Source organism: Salarias fasciatus, chromosome 14, assembly GCF_902148845.1.
Source record: "Salarias fasciatus chromosome 14, fSalaFa1.1, whole genome shotgun sequence".
NCBI lineage: Eukaryota > Metazoa > Chordata > Actinopteri > Blenniiformes > Blenniidae > Salarias > Salarias fasciatus.
Window position 1 is genome coordinate 12,411,783 of NC_043758.1, and position 23,667 is coordinate 12,435,449.

The 23,667-nt window shown below is 43.8% G+C and overlaps 3 protein-coding genes across 4 annotated transcripts; 2 read left to right on the forward strand and 1 right to left on the reverse strand.

Moving 5' to 3' along the window:
• Positions 1-360: 360 nt before the first annotated feature.
• Positions 361-4,095, forward strand: LOC115400732 (zinc/cadmium resistance protein). The gene is made up of 5 exons (XM_030108749.1): positions 361-1,024; positions 1,698-1,868; positions 2,087-2,364; positions 2,476-2,663; positions 3,783-4,095. Exons 1-5 carry the CDS (start codon positions 361-363, stop codon positions 4,093-4,095), a joined length of 1,614 nt encoding a protein of 537 aa, XP_029964609.1.
• A 1,835-nt stretch (positions 4,096-5,930) lies between these two features.
• mrpl28 (mitochondrial ribosomal protein L28) lies at positions 5,931-9,004 on the forward strand. The gene is made up of 6 exons (XM_030108559.1): positions 5,931-6,045; positions 6,899-7,208; positions 7,338-7,490; positions 7,560-7,694; positions 7,798-7,884; positions 8,653-9,004. Exons 2-6 carry the CDS (start codon positions 6,924-6,926, stop codon positions 8,758-8,760), a joined length of 768 nt encoding a protein of 255 aa, XP_029964419.1. The 5' UTR covers positions 5,931-6,045; positions 6,899-6,923; the 3' UTR covers positions 8,761-9,004.
• A 3,896-nt stretch (positions 9,005-12,900) lies between these two features.
• On the reverse strand, positions 12,901-22,906 carry relb (v-rel avian reticuloendotheliosis viral oncogene homolog B). 2 transcript variants are annotated; one of them, XM_030109443.1, is made up of 11 exons: positions 22,682-22,906; positions 22,537-22,599; positions 21,481-21,662; positions 17,464-17,811; positions 16,299-16,465; positions 16,113-16,204; positions 15,893-16,024; positions 15,644-15,748; positions 15,085-15,300; positions 14,908-14,982; positions 12,901-14,148 (listed from the first exon to the last, which is right to left on the reverse strand). In XM_030109443.1, the coding sequence occupies exons 1-11, from the start codon at positions 22,713-22,715 to the stop codon at positions 13,763-13,765; spliced, it is 1,800 nt and encodes a 599-aa protein (XP_029965303.1). In that variant the 5' UTR covers positions 22,716-22,906; the 3' UTR covers positions 12,901-13,762. The 2 variants fall into 2 exon arrangements, with proteins under 2 accessions (XP_029965303.1, XP_029965304.1); XM_030109444.1 differs by lacking the exons at positions 21,481-21,662; positions 22,537-22,599; positions 22,682-22,906 and adding an exon at positions 19,969-20,342.
• Between the last annotated feature and the right edge of the window lie 761 nt (positions 22,907-23,667).

Sequence of the window (23,667 nt, forward strand, 5' to 3'; positions counted from 1 at the left end):
TGAGGTTTGAAGCAGACCGCTTCGGGTCCTGCTGTGATTTATGTTTCTTGGAGAGAACTTTGTAACGTTGGTATTGATAAGATTACCTGGTTTATCGTTAGCTTGACCTGTTTTCTTTTCCTATGCACACAAAATGTGATGATTAGAAAGTTTTTTTGCAGATTTTTCATTAGTTTCTCATGAATGTTTTTATTGATCTGTAAGAGGAAAAGTCAGTTTGACCATGGATCCCTTGAGTTTTGATATTGATACCAAAGTTTATAGCTCATACATGGGTTTGGGGAAAAGATCAAGGAACAAACACATAATTGCATAATGATGATGATGAACGTTGGTATCACTGTCTCCTCAGCTGCAGGTATGAGGCTGCTACACTGGTGCATGCTGGGAGTCACTGTGCTGCTGCTGATGTGTGGGGTGGTCATCAGTCACCTGTGTCGGTGCCTCATCACCATGGTGGACGCATTCCAGACACTCTTCATCCTCATGCACATTGCTCTTCCTCTTCCTGAGACTGCAGCCTCCGGCAAACCTCCGCCGTCCTCCTCCGCCTCCTCCGCCTCGCCTCCGCAAGCCGATCTCCCCTCTTCCTCAGTAGCCGGACTGCTCCTCAAATCTCCACCTGCCAACCAGGCCGGGGCTGTGTCAGATCAGCCGCTCACAGCTCCGGCCGGCCATGCTGCAGATTTATTGGTCGACCAGAACCAACAGTCCCCCCCAAACATCCCTCCTGCTGCCTCAAACTGTGGCCTGTCCTACTCCAGGAGCAGGATCCAGGCCGTGGGGATCTTCCTTTCCGCCCTCCTCTTGACCTCTTTGTGCACCTCGTACTTAATGGAAATCATTAGTGCTTTTCTAAATCCACACGAGGTGCAGCAGCCGCTGCTGCTGGTGGTGCTGGGAGCTGTCAGTCTGCTCCAGAAGATGCTGGTGTTTGGCCTGAACTGGGATCATCTGCAGGATGAGCAGGCTGGAGGCGGGGAAGAGCCCCAGGATTACTCTGGGCTTCAAGTACAGCACAAAGGTAACATCATCAGCAGCAGCAGCAGCAGCAGCAGCATCGTAAAAATTGAGTTGAATAAATGCTCTGTGTGAGTTAAGTTAACATAAACCTGCCTTAAGAGACTTTTTTTTTTAGCTTTGCCTCGACTGGAAACATTCATCCAGTCCTTCCAGTGACAGAAACAGTTAAATCCCAACTCTGAAACTCACTCAGTTATATATTAACTCATTTTATTTAAAAAATCAAAGCATAACAAAGCTGCTTTCTGTCTTCCTGATAAAATGGGGCAGCGTGAGGACAAGCATGTGAGTGAACCTTGACTTCCAGTTTCAGCTGCTGAACTGAAGACAACCGATCGTTTTATCTGGAACAAACAAAAGTCGGTTGTTTCGTGTGATTCCTACACATTTACCAATCCTAAAGTCACAAAAACACAATTTGCTGGCGCACTCACTACTGGATTTAATTTGACATTTTGTGTCAAAGCTACCTTTTTCTCGTTCTTCCCGCCAGACTCAGTAGTAACACTCAGATAGCGGCAAATGTTTTCATTGCGCAATGCTGATTGAAGTGAGTGCAGGTCCAGGTCCAGGTCTGATACACCTCAATCTGGTGAAGCTGCTAAATGTATATTCAGCTGTAAGGAGGATCAAACAGGGTCGCTGTTTGTTTTAATTCTTCTCAACTCCCACAGTCTTAGCTGAAGAGGAATCCGTGAGGCGACAGGAACACGAACACAAAGACGACTCGCTCCACGGTATTACCTTCTGTAATCCACAATCCTCCAGCATCCCTGACTGTGACGCCCAAACCCCGCAGCAGGACCCCGAGGGCCTCCTGCCAGAGAACAGAGCGGAGAGCAGCGGTGAGTATGTTCTTCACAAACAGCTGGGGGGGGGGGGGGGGCATCATTCCCTGAGAGGGCTGGAGCGGCAGCAGGACGAGTGAAGGAATCACAATGAAAACAAATAAATAGAGTGAATCTATTGTTTAAACACATATTTTACGGTCTAAAGTAGAAGTTATGACTTTGTAGTTAGTTATATAGCCCAACAACTTCTCACTTATTTCCTCCTGTTTCAGACGCTTGCAGTGGATCTGAAGCCTTTGTGGACTGGAAGAGAGTGCATCACAAAGGGAGACATGCGGCCAGCAGGCAGCATCCAGTCTGCCGTCTGCCGTCCGTCTCCATCCTCCAGGGTCTCTTCACGTCCGTCCTGGCTCTGATCAACAGCCTGGTGGTGCTGCTGCTCGCCCCTCAGCTCCCACACAGCTCTGACGCCTGTCACCCTCTGGTCTACCTGGATGCTGCTCTCGCTCTGCTGGCCGTCATCACTCTGATCGCCAGTACCTTGCCACAGGTCAGACCGCCTGCTCATTTGCATTGGTAAAAAAAAACCATAAACATCTGGAAAACATCTCCATTGCTCCATCTGCAGTGATTCTGTTGTCTCTCTGAAAACCATCTGCAGGTGTACAGGTATGGACTGCTGCTGCTTCAGGCCACGCCTCCGCACATCTGTGTGTCTGACGTCGGGCGCAGGATCGCGAGTGTGCCTGGAGTTCAGGCAGTGCACGACCTCCACCTGTGGCAGCTGAATGAGTCCGCGGTGGTGGCCTCGGTGCACGTGCACTGCTACGCCGGGTTTCCAGCACACAGGTGAAACTTCTCTTAAAACCAGAAGAATTTTAGATTTTGGGGGGAATTCTTTGGAGTTATTCTGCTCATTCTAAACAAACAGGGACTGCTCAAATATACCCTTTTATGGAGGCTTGGTAAGTTTTACAAAGCCTCTCATTCTCATTCGTTCTTGTGCTCATTATGAGGAGCTTCTTTTCCTTCTCAAGGCCCAAATTCCTCATTCAGGTGAACTGATCTGTGTTCGGCTGGTTCACAGAGCAGCCCCACAACTATTGAGATAATTCTCCCAGGGACAGAACAACAATGTTCTCTGTTTTGGGTTTTTTAAGACAACAATCTTATCTTTATTTGAACAGGAAGTGTCAACTGTTTTGAGGAGGCTGGGAAAAATGTCCAGAAGGAATGTGAAAACTTGTAGTAGCTCTCCCTCCTCTGCTTGAAACAAGAAGTTAATAAATAAAGAAATAACACATTAGAAACAAGGTGGCCTCAGGTCTGAGCCCTCGGGCTCGGTCCCTAATAACACACTGTGGAGACTTCTCCAGCTTGTCTTCACACATTCAAACACATTTTGCTTCTTCATTTTTAATATTCTCCATACTGTTTCCCTGACTTTTATACATCATTTATACTGGTGAAATGTCCCACCATGATCGAGCTGAACATTGTTACTGAAGTTCAAATCATTGATTATGGACATTTCACAAAGGTTTCATAATGCTTGACCTCTAATATGAATATTAATTATTGATCATTTCTTTCACCAACACTGTACAAAGCAGCAGTATTATAACAGGCTCATAAACCCACTTTGAAAAAAGGGCAGCCACACTTTACGTCTCATAAACAGCTGTTTGTAATCATTCAAAGGAAAGTTGCTTATATCAAGTATGAATTTCATCTTTTAGTTTGAGTTTTCTGTAACTGAAGTTTCCTTCATATAAACAGCTCTTCAAGTCTTTCAATAAAAGTGAGTCAACACAGGACATGATGAGAGAAAATTAAATCGTAACACAGTGTAAAAATGTTTGCTCATGATTTGTGGTTAATTGCTACTCACCTCAGACGTATTTTGTCCAAACCTTGACATTTTTTCAATGCACGACCTTTTCTTTATCTTTTTTCCCATCTGTCCAGGAGTTCTGATCTGATGTCTCGAGTCACCAAGGTGCTGCAGAGCGTAGGCGTGAGCTGCTGCACCGTTCAGCCGGAGTTTGCCTGTGCGGCTGCGTCCTCAGCAGGCTCGAGTGTTGATGCCTCCCCAGTCATCCACAGAGAGGACCCCTCTCCTCCTCCTCACCTGACCTGCAGCCTGGCCTGCGGGAAGGACTGCTCAGACAGCATGTGCTGCTCTCTTCCAGAGGAGGAGATCCAGGGTGTATTTGCACCACCAGGTGGAGAAACCAGAGAAGAACCTCAGACTCTGGTCATCGAGAACACCTTCCTCTGACCAAAGGACTCCGGAAAGATGGAAACAAACAGATGTGAAGATTTTAAGTGCCTGCACATTTTATTATGGTGCTCTGTTGGTTACATGATGTTAAGCTGATCCAAAGATTTTTATGCAGAAAATGTTCCGTTCATATGTATGTGTTGTTTCATTTGTATCTGCAAACTATCATTACATATTTGTGTATTGAAATAAAATGATATTAAAATCCAATTTTTTAATCAATAAACGCACACAAACAAGTCGAAAATATCATATTTTCAATAGTTGATACTGTGTTAACATACAGCAAATGTAAAATGGATTACAAAAAGTCATTAACCACACACATTAGAACCAGCTTCCAATTTGCCAGAGTGAACTGAATCACTGGCGTCACTCATTGTTCATTTTTTTAATGCTTGAGAGGTTTAAACTTTAATTTTAGCTCAAATTAATTGAAATACTCACTGAGTTAAAATATGAACAGTTGTTTCATGAGCATTGCAGTTACATCATGGACATAAATGGCTTGAAAATGATGTGCACATACGCAAATATAACGTTTTAAGATCTTCCTTTGGTGTGAATAACAGGTGAATTGTGATTTATGGAGAAATAATATTTCCTATAGCTAAATATGCAAGGAGTTTTGAATTTTAAAAAGATCATCTCTCAGAGAAAATAATATCACACAAGATACATTTCTGACAATAATTTTAACATGGATTTTAACATAAAAAAAATGATATTAGACTTCAGAAAATGTAGCACACTAAGCAGCTAAAAAGTAAACAAACCTCAGATGCCTTGGTGGCCATTTTTCTTCTTACCTTAGCTGGACTGCAAACATCTGTAATCAGGTGAAGAAGACTGAACAGAACAGAAACTGGCCACAGTGAACCAGTGCCTACCTGAGAGAGTGAGTATTTTCAGTGATGAACAGGAAAAAGTTGGAGGCGGGTGGTGAGGGAGGAAGAACTCATGAGGTAACTCGAAGATCACCTGTGTCATGAGACCCCGCCCACGCTGCACAGCATGTTCTACCATCGGCCCTGTGGAAGGAAATGAAGGCTATTCAAATAATGAAAACACTGAAAACTGCAACACACACACACAAAGATAATGCCACTGTGTGCTAGAACTCATACAAGTATAAAAGCAAATTACTGAATTAGTTACCTGTGTGCATGTCACGTGGCTGCACCGTCCTACCCAGGGACCAATCAGAACACATCTGATTTGCATAAAGCATCGAAAACCACAATATAAGTCTGGATTGTGTCTCATTTAGCCGTAATTGTGGTGTATTTGGGCAAGCAATTAGTTAAACCTGTAAAGCAAAGCTGAATAAAACCAAATTCAATAGTTGATGAGTTTGTGGCACCGTGAGTCAGAAAGCTGTGCTGTAAGTTTCCTTTATAAGAGGTTCTGCAGCAAAGTGGAAAATGCCCGGATGAGCCTCGGTGGTCCGGGGTGCAGGCTTCAAACCTGTAGCTGCTTAGCGGCAGAGTGGTTCAATTCCACCTTTCGGGCGGCATTGAATCCAATTTAGTATTCGTTTAACTCTTCTATGGGATAACTAAGTAGTTATTCTTATGCAACGCTGCATTTTGTTTTCATCCTCGCCGTTTAAAATCTCGCGACACTGACATCCATGACGTCATCTCCGTCAGATTACCAGACGGTAATAATTTTTTTAAATCAACTAATAATCCTCTGTCTCTGCGAAAAGTATTTATTATTTTGTATTATAGTCTTATTTTATAATATGTATAAAAATAAACATATACATTTACAGTATCGTGAAAGACAGTTCCGGTGACCGTCCATCCAATCAGATTGCTCGGTTTAGGGGGCGGGGCTATCTTTGCGGAAGTGATGGAGGATGCATGATGTCCTTGTCTGTGAACGTGGATTGAAAAATATAATTTTTGCTTTGTGGAGGTCACGTATTTTTGCTGTTTATTGGTAAGAACTTTTGGATGTATCCTCATCTTGTCGTTAAATGCTTTTCATTGAATTAATTAGATACACCGAGGTTTCGGCCTGCGTTGGATATAGCTCTGGCTAACATTACGAAAGTTGTGCTGATTAGTTTTTGAGTATCTGTTTAAAAAGAGATTAATTTAGAAAGACAGCTCACTCGACTGTCACTTGACTGCTTTTTGCCGCCTCTTGTTATGTTCACAGATGTGTGCATTATTCATTGTTAATTCAGACAGCTAATTCATAACAGAAGTCGTAGCATCTTGTATTTGGAGCGTGAAACCATCAATGATCCAACTTTAATTCATTACCAGCTCATGAACAAAAAGGTTCCTCATCAGTTTCATTATTTAGTGAACGTCTGCAGAACTTCTAGCTGGACCTTACATGTTAGTATTTATAAATGCATTTACTTCCCTACTGCTTTACCTTTTCGCAGACATGTGGGGTCTTTCTTTTTTTTCTGAAGACACAGCAGTTCTGTAGTGCAGTACCATACACTGCAAGGTTTTTAGGTTTTTTTTTGTTTGTTGTTATTGTAAAATTCTATTCCGAAATATATTTTATGTTTTAATTTTAAAAGTGAAATATGCTTTTTTATTTAGTTTGATGTTAGTGCATAGTAGTTAATTTACATGTAATAAGGTGCAAATGACCTGTGTGTCACACCGGATCTGCATCGTCTTCATAACTTCATTACGTCGGAGTAGCAGCTGGTTTTCTTTTCACCTCTGGAACATCTTTGTATCTACTTGTGATAGTAAAGTAACAGATGTCCTATTCTTGTAAACAACCTACTAACAAACTACTAACTTTGTCCTGGTCTGTATTTCAGATACATCCATCAAATTGAAATCACCATGCCTCTTCATAAATACCCCGTCAAAATGTGGGATGCCCTGAAGATGAAGCAGGGCATCTACGCTCGTCTCCCTAAACATTACCTCAAGTCCCTGGAGGTAAAAGAGCCCACGCCTGTCCACTGGAAGCCCCTTGGTGTGCAGTACCGAGTTAACCCAAAAACAGGGCAGAAGGAGCGGGTGCAAGACGTCCCCATCCCCATCTACTACCCTCCACAGTCTCAGAGCGGCCTGTGGGGAGGAGAAGGATGGATTTCAGGCTACAGATACGCCAACAATGACAAAGTTAGTCTCATGGAAGATGTTTTATTTTTTCTTGATGTTACTGTTTTATATGAAAACCTTAGATAATTATGAACTTTAATTTCAGTGGACTATGCCAAAACAGTTTGACTCTTCTATGTCTTTGTTTAGATGTCTAATCGCTTGAAAAAGGTCTGGAAGCCTAAGCTGCTGAAAAGAGAGCTTTACAGCGAGATCCTGGACCACAAGTTCACCATCACAGTCACCCCTCGCACTCTGGACCTCATCGACGCCGCCTACGGCTTCGACTTTTACATCCTCAGAGTGAGAGAAAGCCACAGAATGCCTTCACAGGTTTGTCTGTCCACTTGACTAATGTTGAATTTTGTTCAGACACCAAAGGAGGACCTGAACTCCAAGCTGGGAATGGACTTGAAGAGGGCCATGCTGCTTCGCCTGGCACAAAGAGACACAAAGCTGTACCCCAACAACCCCGCCAAGAAAGAGCAGGTCTACAAGAAATACAAGGTAGGTCAGATGATCCTGAATGCGATGGAAGCGCAGCACGACTTTCACCGGCCGGTGAAGGCTGTGACTAATTGTTTTGTTTGTTCTGGGTGTGTGTGAGCAGCAGTTCGAGATCCCAGCGGAGGAGGCGGAGTGGGTGGGTCTCAGTCTGGAGGAGGCTTTGGAGAAACAAAGGCAGCTTGAGCACAAGGTGAGAGGAAACATTCTCAAACCGCGTTTTTGTGGCGGCCGGTCGCCCGACGTGTGCTTACACATGACAACAAGTTTGCAAAAAAGTAGTAGAGATGTGATATTTGATAGAAAATGAGTGAACAAGAGAGGCATTTAAGTTAAAATGTATTCACATCAACTAAAAAAAAAAAAAGTGTTCATTTGATTCAATATCGTCATCCATCCTCGGGTTACGGGGTGATCACAGCTTACTGATAACAAATAAATACACTTCAAATTCACACCTATGAGCAGTTTTCAATTAGCTTCTAGTCTAATGCTTGCTTTTGAACTGTGGGAAGAAACTGGAATACCAAGTAGAACATGCAAACTCCACATCGTAAGACCCCATGAATCGAGGATTTTCTTAGAATGAGGCAAGAATGCGAAACACTGGAGCACTGAAAGGTTGAAATATCATTCTGTCCTTCCTCTTTGCGATGGTTAGCATCGCAGAGCGCTGCAGCCAGTCCCAGCTAACCATGAGCAAACATACCTCAAAACAATATACTTCAAATCGTTTCTAGTTCTCTTATCAACAATATCTGCAGCCGTTATTTCTGACTTTCTTATAGAGTTGTGGCGGATTTAGTGCAGAAGTGTATTTCATAAGACGTGTTTGATGCTCAGTTGATTCAGTGAGTTTTATTTTAATGCAAGACATTAAGACAGTGTCTCGCATGTCGGCTGTGACTCTGATGGGTGAATATGAAGAGCAGCGTAGTGACCTGTCCTTCCTCTCACCCAGGAGCCGGATCCTTTGTTTAAGGTGTGTGTGGACAAACTGACGGAGGAGCTGCACATGAAGAAGCTGTTGGAGCCACTTCTCGTCGACAAGAAGGGACCCGCTGCCTGAGCGGGCTAAAGAATTAATTCAGCTGCGGAGCTTTTGACGAACTGCTGCAGGTTCTGCTGTCCATCGGGGAGCAGCTCAGAGTGGAGAACCTGTCAGACTTATTTATTTGAAATTCGCCTCGTTGTCTTTGCGTGAGACAGTTCAGTAATTCCAGGAAGGCCTCTATCAGTGTAAATACTCCCACCTGACATGGTTTGACACATATGTGAAATGTTTTACAAATAAAAGCTTTTTTTTTCACTAACTTTGTTTCATCATTTTAGAATTTCAGTTTAGAAATTTCAGCTGCTGCTGTTTGGTAACCAGTAAATACAAACATCTCTACAAACTTTTCTAAAGCAGATTCAAACAGAAACCTTCCATTAGATCAGTTAAACAACTCCTGAACACACAAATATCTTATATTTTCCCAAACTGTGGTGATTTATTTCTGAAAAGATAACAGGAATGTCATAATCAGGGAAACTATGTGAAGCTCTCTGAAGCAGAAAACTCAGTAAGACAATAAAATCCATCAAATTTCTGCAAACAATTCAGCAGGTTTGATGATCAAAAATAATGTTCAAGTTTTAAATATTGGCATTTAGAACATCCAGGTGTGTAGAGAAAGTGTTAGATGGAGTAAAAGTTTAGTAAATTAAACACCAGTAAATGCATACCTGAGAATTTTCAAGTTTTGCAACATGCAAAACTTAATTTACTCAAATATAACTGAAAAGACGCATCTGAAGCACTGTGTGGTATTTGTGCTTGATACATACTTTATCAGTAAATAAATATTGTACTCCTGCTACTCTTGTCTGATCATTGATGTCAAAAAATTATTTAAAGTTAAACTATTAGCCCAAACAATTAAAAAAGTTTTAAAGTGACTGCACCTGGAATTATTTAGATAATTATATGTTTTTAATTGAATTTTCTGAATACTGCTCCCCCATCTGTTCACTACTATCTCAATGAGGAGGTGAATAAGTTTAGTTACTGCTCCAGTTCATCACCATGGATGATGTAGGGAACAGGTTTTTCCACCAGGTGGCAGTAAAGCAAAGCAAATCTTTAAAATGAACCCAGTGCTGCGACATTTCCATTTAATTTGTGTAAATTTGTGTAAACTGAAATTACTCTGTTTTTACAAGGCATGAACCATGTTGAATGCAGTACCTCAAAATATTTGATTATATCACAAGATGTTTTGTTTATTTTTAAACAATTGAAAAAAAAGTTTTCCACTTTTTAATTTTTAAGTTCTGACTATAAAAATAACTCTTAATTAAGTAACTGTCTGTTATTCTCTTTTCTGTGACGAGTTAATTGAAATTACGAGTGTGAAAGTGTGTCTTCATTCAAATCCAGTCAGATTAATCCGCTCCATCTCTGAAACTATAAAACCCATCACTGTTAGGTGGTCCGTCACTATAACTGAGATCTTGGCCACCAATCTATCGGGTGTATTGATAAACTCTTCTCTGTCCATGAGAGGAGCAACATCAACCATCCTCACTGCAGTTTAATTTTAATGATGGGAAGAAAAAAAAAAGATTCTGCAGTTTGTAAAAGCTTCTAACAGACAGTTTCACTTTCAGCTCTTGGTGGTTGTGGTGTGTGTGTGTGTGTGTGTGTGTGTGTGTGTGGTTTTGAAGATGCTCCCTGCTGGTGATGGGGACTCCCGTGGGTGTTGTTGCCTAGCAGCAGAAGTGAAATGATACCTGTGGATGTGTGTAAACAGAGAGCTCCACCGCTCAACACACAGCTGCTGGCTGGAATTACCCATTACCTGTTGTGGAGACGGTTTTAGTGGTTTTCCTTTTCAAGACAGTCCAGTGACAGAAGCGCATCGATCACATTCATCTTTACTCACTTTAAGCTTGAAAATGAAGATGTCTCACCTTTTTATTCCCATGAATCAATCAGAATCAAGTTAGCACGTGAAGGGCAGAGGCGGTAGGACGACAGAAAATTTGTGCTTAGATATAAAGATAGATAGAAAGTAGATAGAAAGTGGTTACACCACTTAGACTGAGCTCAGTGGGGGAAGGCAGGGGGTGGACAGATCTCCAGTCCAGATCAGTCCAGACAGACAATCACACCTGCAGGCCATTTAGAGTCGCCCTTCTGTTTTCGGACTGTGAGAGGAACCCACAGTCCTGTGGAAAAACACACACACACACACACACAGGGAGAACTTGAAAAAGTCCACTGAGAAATACATCCAAATCCCCAAATGGAAGCTCAAATGGTCATCGACTTATCTCAGTATAAGTGAGCTCATGAGCTTCAGCACAAAAATAAGAATGCAACACAGCAGTTGTAGACAATACACGGAGAATAACTGTCTAAGTATCCCATTTTTGTCTTATCGTCTCATTTTTAATCCATATGAGCACCAACAATATTTTATAATGTGAAAAACTTTTAAAAAGTCCAGTATTGAACATTTGACATGAGGTAAAGCAGGAGTGGAGGAAGAGTTAGAGGTCAGGATGACAGCAGTTATGGATTTTTGAAAATATTTCTGCTCGGTTTTTGTAAGTCTGATAGAGGACACCTGTAAATGCCAAAAAGCCCTCAGAGTTAAATAGATTTTCTCTCAAAGGAGGAGTGACAGCAGTGAAAACACCGTCTTTGTCTGAGCAGAACAATCGAGCTACATGACGGAGTTAAAAGTGAGTGAGGCCACTGCTGGACTCCCTTTGTGTTGTAATTTACTTGCTTTTTTCATCAACATGACTCATCCCTGCTCAGTATTTACCATAAATCCACCAACACTTCTGCAAATACACTGTGAGACTGAATCAGACTCCGAGAAACAGTAACACATCTTTCCTAATGATCTATTTTTGCAGTTAATTTGTTAAAGACAACCATGACGGTCGGACATGTTCATTTTTACTGATGTTTTAGTTCCCCAACAAAAAAATATATTTATTGGGAGTTAAATATAATTTAAGCAGCTTTATAGTGATTGTTCTCATGATACTTTCAGTTAAAGCTTCCCTCCTTTGGGATTTTATACAGACGTTTTTCTGACAAAGGACCAAACTGCTTACGCACAGTTTACAGCACACTTGGCAAATGTTTATCGGCAGGATGAGAAAGAGAATCGGACTTTTATCAGTCCTTCTTATAAACAAGTTCAACACAGCCGCACAATAAAAAAGCAGCTGTGAGCCGTGGTCAAACAGCTCCCCTCCCCTCAGCGCGGGCCTTGACCACGAGCCGGCGGTGACAACATGCCCTGACAGGTCTGAGGAGTTCCTGCTGGAGCCGTTTCCCAAGAAACAGATACTTCTAGAACTCCCTGTGAGCGCCCGGGCTGGAGGTGTTGGAACGGAGCCCGGCGTGGAGTTTCCCGCCTGCAAACGGTGCGTGTTGAGGTCAAGTCAACAGTGACGGGCGCAGCGTTGAAAATGGAACACCTGCACTAACCAAACAGGATCCAGACTCATCATCCAACCAGACACACACACACACACACACACACACACACACACACACACACACACACACACACACACACACACACACACACACACACACACACACACACACACACACACACACACACACACACACACACACACACACACACACACACACCGCCGTGCGCCTCTGTTTCCACAGGTGATCAGTGAGGGCAGAGAGTTCACTAAAGGAAACTCAGTAGATTGAGTTCAGGCTCTATCTTCTGCCTGGGGTTGATGGTTCAGATCCTGGTTTACAGTAAAAAAAAGTCAAATTTGGTCCAAAAGCCAGTGACTCTGGATGAACCGATTTCTCACTAACGACAGCAGAATTGACACGGTGTCTCAATCTGTCAGTTTCCCAAATTGTCACAGAGGCTGGGTGGCTCAGCAGTGAGCGAACACCATGAAAAAGGAAGCAGAAACTGGGCTTTTTTTGGTGTTGGCTTGGATTTTCTCTTCGGCCTGTGAGCCATTCAGGAGAATTTCAAAGAAGCATCTCAGGCGCTGGAAATAAACCTCAACGTCAGATTTTTCAAACTCGTCATTCGGGATTCTGAGATGAACCTGGTGTTTAAAAAAAGACGTTAAAAGCTAAATTAGATGTCATCGCTACATTGTGGAGGTTCACTGTTTCTCTATATGACAGATGCAGACAGGAATGAGTGGGGAAACCGGACAAAGAAAAAAACTGGCATTTATTCAGTTGCTCTTATTTTTCTTTCTCTTGTCCGCTTAAAAGGAACTAGTCACACTGAAAACTTTAACACACACACAAACAGTAAGTTTTTATTTTTATCTTTGACATATTTACACTTGAACTCTACAGGGAGAAGTGGCGGCGGAACATGTGACTGGGCGCGGGCGGAAAATTCAACAAGCGACACGAGAGTGAAACTGCTTCACAAAAGGAGCTGACGAACAAAAGCGGTGAATAGGAGGAGTGGTTTCTATTGTATGTCAGTAGATTAAATATTAAATAAGCCAGCCGGTGATTTGAAAAAAAAAAAAAAAAACAACAACAACAACAAACATGACGCCGAGAAGTTGATGTGAAACTGCTGCGTATGAGACTTTTCCACCGCTTCTCCTCTCGCCCGGCCGACCTGACCTGAGGGCTTACGTAACTCAGGACATTCAGAACAAACCAGAGGAGTGTTGTCCTCGGGTCACACAGACAAACCGGACGGTCCTTCATTTGGGACTTCTGACCACTGACAACGCTCAAACCATTAGGAATGTTAAAGAAGGGCCTCGTGCGACACTTTCGGTCTGGAGCTGAAGCATGATTTAAGCTTTTATGTGACAACGTGAACCCACTGAATGCAAAATGCAGGGGCAGCATTTTTTTTGGAGGCGGGTGGGCGACACAAGTGTTTCATTTGTGCTAGAAGGATAATGCTGAGTGGACACTCGGCCCCCAGCTAGGCGACTCTTAGCTGCTTCATATGCGCCGTGCGCGGCAGAGGCATCACAAAGTGTTTACAAAACAAAGGGAGGTGAGAAAGGGCAGGCTGGCCGACACGATGCCAGCGGTCCCGTCATTGCTCCTCTTCCATCTTCACCTGCAGCATGCTGTCCTCCAGCTGCTGTCCTTCGGTGTCCTGCAGATACTGAATCGCGTTTTGCAGCATGTTGAAATCCACGTCAAGGTAATGGGAAAAGTCCGGCGCGAATGAATTGAAGTTCTGGTTGAGGTTCATATTGGGGGCGGGGAAGGCAGAGCCGGCGTCGGGTGGCTGGTTGAAGCCGAACGGCGCCAACACGGACGACGGGTTCACAGGATTCGGAGACGAGTCCCAAAACTCTGGTAACTCCATCAGCCTGAGGAGCGCCAGCTCGTCGTCGCCGTTTGCGTCCTGGGCTTCACAGTAATTCATCTCCTCCACGGCGGGAGCAGCGGGCAGCGGGGGCTGCAGCCTCTCCTCTGAAATGAAGCAGCAACAACTTTACAGTCCATCACTGTCCAAACTACAGAAAGGTCAAACTTTGATTCCAAAGAAAGAACTGTTGTGGCACAAGGCAGGCTGGTTCGACTTGTTTTATTTTCTCAAGCATTAAGCGTCTAGTCAGGGTTAGCAGATGTGCGTCACTTTGTGGTATTTCTGATCCAACAGAAGCCACGACCAGCCAGCAGCGTTCATGACTCCACATCATAAAAGGTTCGTCAACACAGACACTGATGGGCTCGTTTATTAGACACATCAGCATCGACAAGGACTTCACTGTGTTGCTGTTTGGTAACAATAATTAAGTTCCACGATCTTATCTCACCGAGACTGCGATACAGTTGACACTGCCAGGAGGTGTGTGTCAGTGGGAGTCAGCGATTCCACAGAAACTCGCCACGTGACACATTTACCACCAAGTCAAGCCCTCATAAAGGTAATCATCAACTCAGAGCAGTATAAAATGGCCTGAGAGTCAACATGGGAATAGGTCAGAGGGTAAGTAAACTACAAACGCAACCAAAAAATACAGTATCTTTGTGAAATTGATAGTTTTGTAAGTTCCTCTTAAATGATTAAGTGTTGGTGAACCGAGAGCAACTTTAGCATAAATCTTCCAACTGTATTTTACACTTTCGAAGGTGAAAGCTTCACTTCTCCAAAAAGACAAACAGGAGATATATTTTTATCCCTCCTGTAGTAAAAATGACTCGGCAATAGGAAGTCAAAATTCTCACCTACGACGCAGGGCTTGTCCTTGAAGCTGATGTCTGACTTTATGGTAGCCCTCTTCCTCTTCACCTCATACGGATCTGTCGGGGGAAGCATTCGCGTTAGCGTCCTCTCAGCGCTGTAACGCAGCTCGGTTTTTTTACAAAACCGGTAAATCGAAGACGGCAACAGCGCTCACTGACCGATGTTCTGCGGCAGGTACGTGAACTTGACAGGCTCGCTCTCCATCTGGTCCGAGATGCGCCGCAGCACCACACTGACCTCCACCCCCTCCGAGATGTCCTGGTCCTGGTACGGCGGCGTCTTGAAGACGATGGCGATCTGTCGGTGCACGTCCGTCTGAGAAAACTCCCCGTTTGCCTTCCATGAGCCGTGCCTGAAGAGGATTTCTATGTCATCTGGAGGATAAAAAACACAAAGTAGAGCCATGTTCATTTAAAAAAAACAACACCTGTGACATATTATTGAAATAACCTCACCTGATTGCTATTATTTCTATTTTTTTTTATTTGATTTGATAATACCTAAAATTTTGATTTGAGATTTTTTTGTAGAACACATACCTTTAAGTACAAAAACAAATCAGTAAATACAACATTCGCTTTTTACAATGATACTTCTAGATATAAAATCTGCCTTATTGTGGTAGGAGTTCTGTTTAGCAGAAATATGCATACCAAATCCTATTTTCTTCATACGATTTGGTATCTTTCTTTCTTTCTTTCCAAAATGTTTGGTTACCTTTCTGCACTTTGTCACACAGCATGAAAACCTCTGTCCTCCCATGGCAGGAGCCGCTGTACTGGTTCAGGAGGCTGATCTTCAGCTGCGACGTTGTCGTGGCCTCTTAAAAAAGAAACAACAACAACAACAAATAGCATGAGAAACAGGAAACACACCATGTTGTTCTATCTGTGGCTGTGAAACTGTGGTCAAAGGAAACATGAGTGTGTGTGTGTGTGTGTGTGTGTGTGTGTTTGTGTTTCGTACTCTTGTCATAGATGGGTTTTGACACCACGGGGCTCAGAGAGTCGCTTCTGCCGTCGTCCCACTCCAGTTCGCACTGGAAACACAGGCGCACCGCATTCATGTCGATGTCCTCGATCCCCTTCGTGTGGCCGGCTGACGGGCGAGAAGACATAAACGTCTACGTTAGCTGTGCTGCGAGGAGACGGCGAAGAATCCGCTGTGCGTTTCTGTGTGGACGCACTCTGAAAGGGGTCGATGTTTTGGCTTCTCCTCTTCTGTAGCGAGAGGTCCAGATCTTTCCTCTTCACACACTGAATACCGAGGTTAGCAAAGCTGCGGGTCGAGAAACGGCCGCATTTAATAAAACTGAAACTCACAGGCAGGGAAATGACGGGCGATTGTGAAACCGGGCGGGCGCGGCGTTCACCTGTGACGTCGGCTGCTGTTTGGGTTGAATGAGACCACGCAGATCCCCGATTCAGCCGGACAGTCTTTACCCACAAGGCAGTGCGGGTGCGGCCGGTGCGGGAGGTCTTTGGTCACCAGGGAGACGGTGACCGTGACCTTCTTGATGTGCTCGATGGAGCCCTGGATCTGAGAGAGAGAGACGAGGAGAGCAGGAATATCAGGGATCTGTCTGATGTTGGACTGAGTAATGTCACGAGAAATGATTTGGTTGTTAAAGTTTGTCTCCATTTACAGGAAATAAACAGCATTCGTAGATGTGAGAGGGAACCTCCCTAACCTAGATGATATGGTCTTTCTACATTTACCAGCAGTGAACACACTCACATTCCTTCACTATATCTTATATTACCATTTCAATTTGTCTTTCAATTATTTATAGACTCCATTTACTCCTTTCATGGCGAAAACACTTGTTTATCTGACATTTTAAAAAGCAAAAGTTGAAGAAACATAAAATGAACCCATACAGTAAACATTCCAGGAGCTGTAACCTTGTAGTGCAAGTGCTGGTTTTGTGTGTGTGTGTACAGTAAAAAAACAAATCAAAGCAATCAAACAGTCTAAATTCAGGCTTCGTTCGTCAATTCAACAATCTACAAAATATTTACCATCAAAACTAAAAGAGAAAAGTTGAAACTCCTGAAAACAGAGACCTTAATGTCTTCAACGTTCAGCATTAAAGCCACTGAAATGATTTTCTAAAAACCAAAAGCTATATCACTATAACTAAATAATATTTGCAGCCCTTTTCCTCCCCAGTCTGCACTTCATATCTTGCTGAATCCACTGCATTCATCTGTTTGAGCAGCCCCCCACGACTGAACCCATAAACTGAATCTAGAATAAAACTGAATGTGAACCTAAAGCGAAACATGTATGGAGGGGGTTTCTCCTCAGAAATGTATCACACTAACGGAACGCAGCTTCTTCCTGGTTGTGTGGAAACACTGAGTAGCATGTAGGTGTGTTTGTTTGTAATGAGAAGCGGGGGTGGGGGGGGATACACCTCGAGCTGGGGTTTGAGGGGATTTTCTGAGATTACACCAACAACCCACATCCTCCCCAGTTCAGCCCGGGGCGGTGGGGGGGGATTCAAGGTCGCCAACGTGACCCTGAGGTCGTACCTCGATGGCAGGCTGGGTCTTGCTGGAGTCGGTGCTGGTGGCTCCCAGGATGCTGCCGGCCGAGCGGCCCTCGCACTCGTAGCGGAACCTCATGCCCCTGTCTTTGGGCTCCTCCACCACCACCAGCCGCGGCTTCTCCAGCACGCGGTCCAGCACGTCGCTGTCGCTCAGGCTGTCGGACGGGACGCAGCCGGGGAGCTTCGAGGACATCAGACAGGGAGATCCGCGGCCACGCAGCGAGGGACCGGCGCAGGAGGAGGAGGAGGAGGAGGAGGCTCCTCTGGAGGATTGAGCCGACGCCATCTGCCTCGCGGCGCACGCCGCCCGCCGCATCCCGGGGAAGTTCGGCTGTGATGAAGAAAACACAACTTCATCAACACGACTGATCCAATATTAGCTTTGAAAGGTGGTCCTGATGAAGGCAGGAGGCTTGGCTGTTACAGATGAAAGATGAAAACAGTTAAAACCATGAAAAAGGTGTAGAAAGAAAGATTAGTTCTTATCAGTGTCCTAGGATCAATTTTTCTCAAAACAAATATTTCTTTTTATATTTTAAAATGCAATTCAGATCTCACAGCAGATACATTTGAATTCCAGATGGCAAATCAGCCTGAACAGCATTAAAGCACAATAATATGACTTTTTATTAGAGAAGAAACACCATGTAATTCATTAGAAATGGAAAAAAACCACTAAAAGCGCATCTTTCTTAAGCCCGACACAAGCTGGGGCTTTGTTGGTACGTCTTTAGAAGAGCTGCAGGTTTACTGTGTCTTCAGATAAACATCAGACACAAACTGCCTCAGGATAAATACACTTGAGTCTGCATGACTCAGCTCGGGATTAAAGCACAGCTGAGGATTTTCACAGCTTCACCCAGCAGGAACTCAATTTAAACTTTCATCAGAAGGAAAATCTGAACACATCTCAACCAAAAACCAACTATTTTGAGATTTACACGTTGACCTCAGTTTTATTAGCTTTTCTCATTCTATCTTATATTATTTTCTTTCTATTTCTTGTTGTGAGATCAGTCAGAGGCAGTCAGCTTTTTTGGATGACCTAACACAACACACCATAGTCATGGTTTCATGTCTATTAATCTTTTTAGATCTTACTAAAAGAAACGTCTGTCAAAGGTCAAGATCAGTACATCATTTTATGATCACATAAAGTAAAACCATTTAGAAAAACACAAAGGTTAAAAGCATTTTCAAAGATTTTTACATACGATCTTTGGCATGCTGCTTTTGGTATTTATGGAGATTTTACTGGTTGAATTTAATTAAGCAAAAATAAGTGTCTTCATTGAATTCTACTTTTTTAGATGTGTCTGTAATTGGTGAGTCTGTGGATGTTCAGAAGAACTGCTCTGTTTTTTGGGGGGGGTTTTTTGTACAAAGATGAAATTTCGTGATGGGCGGTGCAGTGGTGAGCGCTCTGGCTTCACAGTGGGAAGCTCCCGGTTCAAATACTGGCTGTGGCCTTTCTGTGTGATGTTTGCATGTTCTCTCCTGTACGTGTGCAGGTTCCCTCCAGGAACTCGGTCCAGTCCAAAAACATGCATGTGAAGTTAAGGACAATCCATATCTGTGATCTGTTTAACGGGTTCAGCTGGTTAATTACCAGTAAAATGATATTCCAGTATTTGCAGCTTACTTTGGCCCAGTTTGGAAACCACCTACTGAATCCATTTACCTGCATGTAAAAAAGTTCTAAACTTCCCTGTTCTTCAGATTCAAGTATTTTTAATCATCAAGTGCTTTCATTACCATATAGTTTCACTGCTAAAAGAGCTTCTTTCCACTCACCAATTGCTGCATTTATTCTATTATTAGTAGTAATAGCAGTATTAAGTCTTTATTTGAACAAGTGAAAGTGGCTGAGATCAGCTGTGAACCGAGATGAACCGAAACGCAGACTCATACAGGAAGCTCATTTTGACAGAGGTTACTGACAATGGCAGCAATGTCCACAAACAGGAGGAACCAAACCGGGTCAGCAGGAGAACCAAAGGGGCAAATCCGGGGGCGGATAGAGATGTTTCGGTTTGTGTTTTATAAGTGGCTTCATCATTTCAAGTGTCTTCAGTCGTTCTGTAAACTCCACAAACTACAGCGGCTCACAGTAAAAACTAACTTTAAATGCAGGACAGAGAAGCAGACAGCCACCAGGCAGAGTTGAGGTGACACAACAGATGAGACTCGCTGCATCTTTCTTCCTCCATACATGTGCTTTCTATCACTGCTCATAGTCGACCATGTGCTTTCTGACTCCTCCTCACATCTGATCCTTTTTTTCCGTTACACCACAGACCGCTGAGCTTTTCCATTTCCCCTCACAGTTAATGTGCTCAATACCTCTCTCTCTCTCGGGGTTTCTTTTACTTTCTGTGTCTACATCGCAACTCATCTCCACTCCTCCACTCCCTTTTTCTGCCCAGTCAGGGTCCGGAAATGGTCTAACTGAAAACAAGAAGCATGACACTCGAAGTTTAACACTTACTGATTCAACAAGTGGTGAAGGTTCAACCCTGCAGGGAACAAGGAGGTGAAGAAGCAGACTCCCTTGAGGCCTGTAAAGCCGATCAGACTGTTGCTGCAGAGCTCTGGCTGATGCCTCAGCATGAGATCATGTTTCCTAATATGTCGCCGCGCTGCAGATGTTTGTTGTCAAGGCGTTTATGTGGGCTGCTGGAGTGTTCGCCTGAGCATACCTGCGAGCTTCAAAAGCCCTGAAAAACTAAACAAAAGCCTGGCAGAGCGAGCCGGCGGGCAGGAAAAAGGAAGATGGGCAGGCCTGATGTCGATCCACCAATTGCGGGAGCGATACGGAGAGAAAAATGCAGCCTTTGACCTCCGGTGGGATTGGCTCGCAAACAGAGAGAGGACAGCACACTGAAAGCACGGGTCGAATTACAGCTCCTCTCCTCCTCTTCCTCTTCCTCCTCCTTTATTCTCAGCCTCCTCCCACAGAGGAGCATGCCAGGGAGGTGTGTCTGACTCCAGTAGGTTTCTCACTCATAACTCTTTAACAAGCTGTATTTACACTCTAATTTTAGCCAGAGCACCTGTGCAGATGATTTACATTACAAAGCGGTTGAACCTGTTGAGCGCTGCCCGTCTCTTCTACCTGTCCGAACGCCCGCCTCTCACATTACAGCGGTCCTCCTCTGCCTGCTGACTGTAAACCACGTGCTTTCTGGTAAGAGCCGAGCCAGCCGGGCTGCACAACAGGAGCCCGCTGCACGAGCGCTCATCCGCACCTCAGCCTACCAGCACGTGTGTGTTTGACTCTCCCACAGTGAGGAAGCTGCACACACTCTCAACAGCGTTACGGGGTCAAGCCGATGCACCGAGTCACACGCCTGCATCTCATTCTGGCTTCTTGTTTTCAGTCTTTGTAATCTGAGGCTGAATTTTGCTATTTCGTTGAGTTTTACATTGACACAGACTCTCTGTTAGGTTGGAAAACTGCTGAAATCCAAAGCACCTCATCCTGCTTAATCATATTTTTCCTGATAATTCATCAACTGTTGTTTATACATCAAAGCTTCAGTGGCTGAATCTGTCAGATAAAGAAAGAAGCAGCATATTTTACAATGTTTTCATCAAATATTCTTGGTATATTTATGTTATATAATAATTATAATAACAGGTTTCATGAGGCTTATTAAAGGCCTTTAAAAGCATCACATTAAGTCCAAATCAGTAGTTTTTCTGTGGCGGCATCATCGTTAATTCAAACCAGACGCACACACCTTAGTAATAGTAATAATAGTCATCCATACAATTGGGCGCTTCTAAAGTCATCAGAAATCTGTGATTCTTGGTCATTTTTCTATTTGATCTAAAATGACCTCTCTCATGCTATCGTTCAAACTCACCGCCGCTTCCTGCCAACTGTCATAAGAGGGGGATTGAAACCAGACGAGGAGAAAACCAAAACAACTCAAATGACTCCAGTGAGGCAGAAGCACCACAGTGTGAAAACACCACACCCCGAACGCATCCTCACCTCACAGGCGGTGCCTCGGGCCACCAGCACGGGTTTGGAGGTGGACGGGGAACTCTGTCGGAGGCTCCTGTGGTTTTGTGTGAGCGGCGCGTGGCAGAGGAGGTCCGCAGGGGGAAGAGGAGGCCCGGGGAGGGAGGCGCCGAAGTGCTGATTATCTTCAGCAATAATTTCACAAATCAGATCTGGAAAATGAAAAACAAACACTGATGAAAAACAAGTTGGATCCCAGTCTGAATGAAAAATTGATTTATCATTCAAATCTCCACACTGTAATATTGTACAATCAATGCTCTTCCATTAGGAAAGACACATACACCTGAAGTGTCACATACACATCTTGTTTTTAAGCTTAATGATTAGAAGATGAACTCCAAGAGTATTTATGTGGTTACCACCACAGAAAAAGTTTCCTGTGTCCATATATTTCACATGTTCCTCTATGTAACGACTTTTGTTTACTTCCTTTGATCAACAAGTGCCAGACATATTGTCATATTAGTGTCAGACAATCATTGCCACTTTATAACCCTCATAAGGAACCATGGACACTTTATAAAGTACTCATTCTGTTGCACTAAAACATACTTTTACATGTTTGCATCCATTATTGCTGCTGTTATATTTTAGATTTATGTTGTATATAAAGTTACACCTTTTCTTCTTTTAGATTTCTATTGTTATTCCTATTAAGATTTGCACTTGAATAGTGAAGAATAGTGTTTTTATTTTGAATGATTACAGTTCACTGAAGCTATTATTACACTTTTTGTCATTATTAATATATTAAAACATTATCTGAATGCAACAGTAGCAGACAAAACCTTTTGTCACATGCTATCATAAATAAGATGCTTGAATCAGACAAAACTATTAACCCCTCAATGATGTTCTGACTTGGTGAGCTCGATCTGAAGCCAAAAGTTGAGTTTTCACCTCAGACAGGTGGAGAAGCAGGCTGTGAACTCATCATAGGCTACTTCCTTTTTTTCAGGAGGAAGTATGAGTTTGTGTCAGCAAGCATGAAGTGATAATAAAACAACAACAAGCAGAACTCACGGAAGTCTGAGGGGCTTGGCTGAGCGAAGTGGGGCAGGGTCCCGGAGATGGGTGTTGGCTCCTCTGCAATGACAAATCACACGCCAGAGCATGATGTCAGCTCTCGCAAACACACTCACACACACCCCGGAGGTCTGAAACCTACCGGAGTTGCCATTAAAAATATCCATGTCTTTCATCGCATGTGAGGAGTCCGTAAAGAAGTTCAAACCGCCGGGCGGCGGCCGTCCCGGAGGTCGGTCCGGTCCGCTCCGGTTCCGGGAGGGTTCCTGCTTCTCCGCGGTAAAAAGCCCGAAGTTTACGGGACGGAGTTCAACGCTGAGCCCGAGGAGAGGTGTCGCTCGGTCGCGGAGCCATGTGTGGACTGTGTGAACTGATCTCACGCGCACTATGCAGCAGGTTTGCGTTTCCGCAGCCGCTGCGATCTGATTGGCTGCTGCGCCGCGTGGAAATCCCCTCCACGTGACGTCACCGCCCAGATGGGAACCCCCCCCCTTCTGCGGACCTGCAGCCCCGTTCCACTTGTAGTGTGTGTGTAGTGGTTACGATGAGGAGTTCACAGGTTGGAATCCCACGGTGGCTCCCTGAACATGACCCCTGACCCCGCTGCTCCCTGCAGTTGTAGTTAAGGTAAAAAGAAAAAAAAAAAAAAAAAAAAAACCCTCAAAAAACGCAGTGAAATTTTTCCAGATACTCCAGCCTCTGTTCCCAACATGAACACTTTTTTTTTTTTTTTTTTTTTTTAATCTATGGCAGGTCAAAGTGATACATCCATCACTACCTGCGGGCCTGTTTGACGTTTCTCCTGGTTGCATCACGTGATTTCTTCTAAACAAGCAGTCTTACAAACATCTCTGCACCAATAACATCGCTGCACGTTCATGAACCCGTAAACATTACATCATAGATGCCGCGCCATCGGATTGAGGTGAAGAGCAGTGCAGCAGCGACCCCTGCTGGCCGCACCGCTGTAAACCCGTTTAAAGGAAACGGAAAGCGAAAGTAGAGGCGTTTAGGGGAAGTGGTGGCTCAGGTAAAATGAATAAACCGGGATAATTCATTATTGCTGCAGCTGGGAATGTTACAGAAAACAAGATTGGGGTGTTAAAGAAATGTAAATTCTGTTCTCAT